This window comes from Benincasa hispida, chromosome 11 (assembly GCF_027475165.1).
Source record: "Benincasa hispida cultivar pf3 chromosome 11, pf3_genome.v1.1, whole genome shotgun sequence".
In the NCBI taxonomy this organism is placed as follows: Eukaryota; Viridiplantae; Streptophyta; class Magnoliopsida; order Cucurbitales; family Cucurbitaceae; genus Benincasa; species Benincasa hispida.
The window spans coordinates 24,587,273-24,589,978 of NC_143488.1; the positions used below are offsets into that span (position 1 = coordinate 24,587,273).

The window sequence follows — 2,706 nt, forward strand, 5'->3', positions numbered from 1 at the left end:
GTCTAATTATTTTATTTGCAATAATAAATTATTCATTACAATAAAAATTAAAAGTTATTAAGTACAATCTTTAACAATATGTGGTTGATAAACCTGTGATCATGTTCATGAAATACCTTAAAGGATTAATAATATATGAATATGGTTGGGAGCTTATCTTCAAATAGAGCAGGTGATGAAATTTGTTGTGATAATAAGTCAACAATTGCAATGACCAAACTCCTATCTTTCATGCTCTGTCAAAGTACATTGAATTATATCATTAGAGATTTTATAAATTAGGAAGAAATTTACTTAGAATTCATCAACACTAATGATCAACCGACTGATATATGTTCACCAAAACAATTACATCAAAGAAGCTCAAGAAGCTTTTTTGAAATTTCCAATTAGTTTTTGAGTTCAATGTGACTTATGAACTATATATAAAGGTTATTTTCTACAGAGATCTAATTTAAGAATATGTAAAAGTTATGTAATTTTGTAGAGGAACTATTTCCTAGATCATTAACTAAGAATCTCTAGAGTCTTCTTCTATTGATACCTATACATAAAGGTACTCCCTACCCCTTGTAAGCAAGTAACCAAGTAACTAATAAGAGAACCTCAATTTAGCCAAAGTGCCAAAGCACTCAATAAAAGAAAGTTTTCTCATTTCCTTCATTGACTCCAACAAATATGGTATTAGAGTCATCCTAAATTGAACACCAATTGTGTTCCAAACTTGTTTTTAATCTCAACAAATTAAGTCATATTATTTGTTGGAGAGTACTATTTTTATTGTTCAAGATCTTTGGAAAACCATTGAAGAAGATTATGAAGTTCCTGATGTAGAAGAAGATGAAGTATTAATCCACATGAGCATCTGAGTTGGCATTGACGAGTCAATAAAGAATAGTTTATAGCCTTCCAGCTCATTATACATTTCATGCATGCATGGTCAAATATCGCAAATATGGCAAGACCCTTAAGTCTCATCATTTTCCAAAGCCTCGAGCACAGAAACGGAAGCAAAATAACAAAGCCAGTGCATGAAAGCCATTTGTCAATCTTACCCCTAACATGTCTTATCCTTTATAAATATTAAACAACTCTTTGAAATTTTCACAGGCAAAATAAAGGCTAAAGAAGCCATGGTTAAGGAGGTTAAAGCTCAAGCAAAAGTTGGGGTTGGAATTGAAACTCTTTGGAATGCTTTGGTTAAAGACTTGAGATTTATCATCCCAAAGCTCATGCCCAACACTGTTGAAAAAGTTGACCTTATTCATGGAAATGGTGGCCTTGGCTCTGTTTTGCTCTTTCATCTTGTTCATGGTGAGTTCATGTTTAATTTTTACCTAATTTCCTTACTACTTTCACCTAATTAGTATTTGTCAATTCTAACTAAATTCGATTTTGGTTGTAAATTATCCCCAAATCATAAAATACAAAAAGTTGAGGTTAATTAGTATACATTTAATATACTCAAATAGAAATTTAGGAAAATTCTTATAAATAGTTTATAGAAAAAAGTTTAAAAATATTTTATTTTTAGAATTTTTTTGCTAAGAGTAAATATTTTTAAATAACTGTGAAAGGGTTTGTATAATAGAAAGACAATTTAAAAAAATAGATCAAATATTTCAATTTTAGTTCCGCCACTTCTCCAATGAATTTAAAATTTAGTCAATCAAAGTTAGTTAAACAAAAACAATAACTTTAATAATTTTAATTTTAAAGAAAAATCAACAATAAATTAAACGTAGTAGTAAATCTAAAATTTATTGAAAGTAGGATAACTAAAATTGGACAACGGAAAGTAAATACACTAAAAAAAATTAAACAAACTTTAAAGTATAAAGATTAAAATGGTATTTAACTCTAAAAAAATATAAATAAAAGAAACACTTGTTGAATTAATAATCTGAAAAAGAAAGAATATGATTTTTGCAGATGAGATGATGATGAGAAGTCAGAAGGAAAGGATTGTGGAAGTTGATGAAACAAAGCATGAATTTGGGATAGAAGTGATAGAAGGGAATATATGGAAAAGAGGGTTTTGTTCTTTCAAGACAATATTCAAACTTTCTTCCATGAGTGAAAAGGAAACCCTTGTGGATTTCAAAGTTGTTTATGAGACTGAATTAAGATGTGATGGAGATGAACAAACTCACATGGAGGAAATTGCAACTAGCACAACTCTTTCCTTTTTTCAACTCTTGGAAAAGTTTCTTCTTGATTCATCAAATAATAACTAAACCCTTTTTTTTAAAAAAATAAAAAATAAAAAAAATCCTGTTTTCTCTAATGTAATCTCATCTTAATCTCTCACATGGTCAATTTGGAATGGATATTATTATTGCACTATTGGAGAATATTATAGATATTAAATTTCAAGTGTTGTTCAATTTATTTCTAAGGTGTATACATTTATGAATCATTTTAGGTTTAATTAATCCTATTTCTAAGGTGTATTCAAAATGTTAAGGACATGTTTGGTTGGCAATCTAAAATTTGTTTTATGTTTTTAGATTCGTTTTGTTCAACCAATATGTAATTAGCCGACAACTCGAATTCTTTTTCTGAAAGCTTTTTTCAAATTCTAACAAATTTTGAAAACAACATTTTTATGTTTTAATTGCATCTAGATTTTGAATATTAAATTTTAAAATGCACAATTATATTACATAAAGTTTTAAAAAAATTAGAAAATATATCAGGTTATAA

The 2,706-nt window shown here is 27.9% G+C and overlaps 1 protein-coding gene across 1 annotated transcript; it reads left to right on the forward strand.

Moving 5' to 3' along the window:
• The first annotated feature begins 1,114 nt into the window (after positions 1-1,114).
• On the forward strand, positions 1,115-2,329 carry LOC120090605 (phytohormone-binding protein CSBP-like). Its single transcript, XM_039048325.2, has 2 exons — positions 1,115-1,314; positions 1,933-2,329. The coding sequence occupies exons 1-2, from the start codon at positions 1,134-1,136 to the stop codon at positions 2,235-2,237; spliced, it is 486 nt and encodes a 161-aa protein (XP_038904253.1). The 5' UTR covers positions 1,115-1,133; the 3' UTR covers positions 2,238-2,329.
• The last annotated feature ends 377 nt before the right edge of the window (positions 2,330-2,706 follow it).

What these genes read in the sequence shown, in the direction of transcription:
- LOC120090605 (XM_039048325.2), top strand. Translation starts at nt 1,134, where the DNA reads ATGGTTAAGGAGGTTAAAGCTCAAGCAAAAGTTGGGGTTGGAATTGAA. An exon ending in GCTCTTTCATCTTGTTCATG is followed by an intron (nt 1,315 to 1,932) that starts GTGAGTTCATGT and finishes TGATTTTTGCAG; the next exon opens with ATGAGATGATGATGAGAAGT.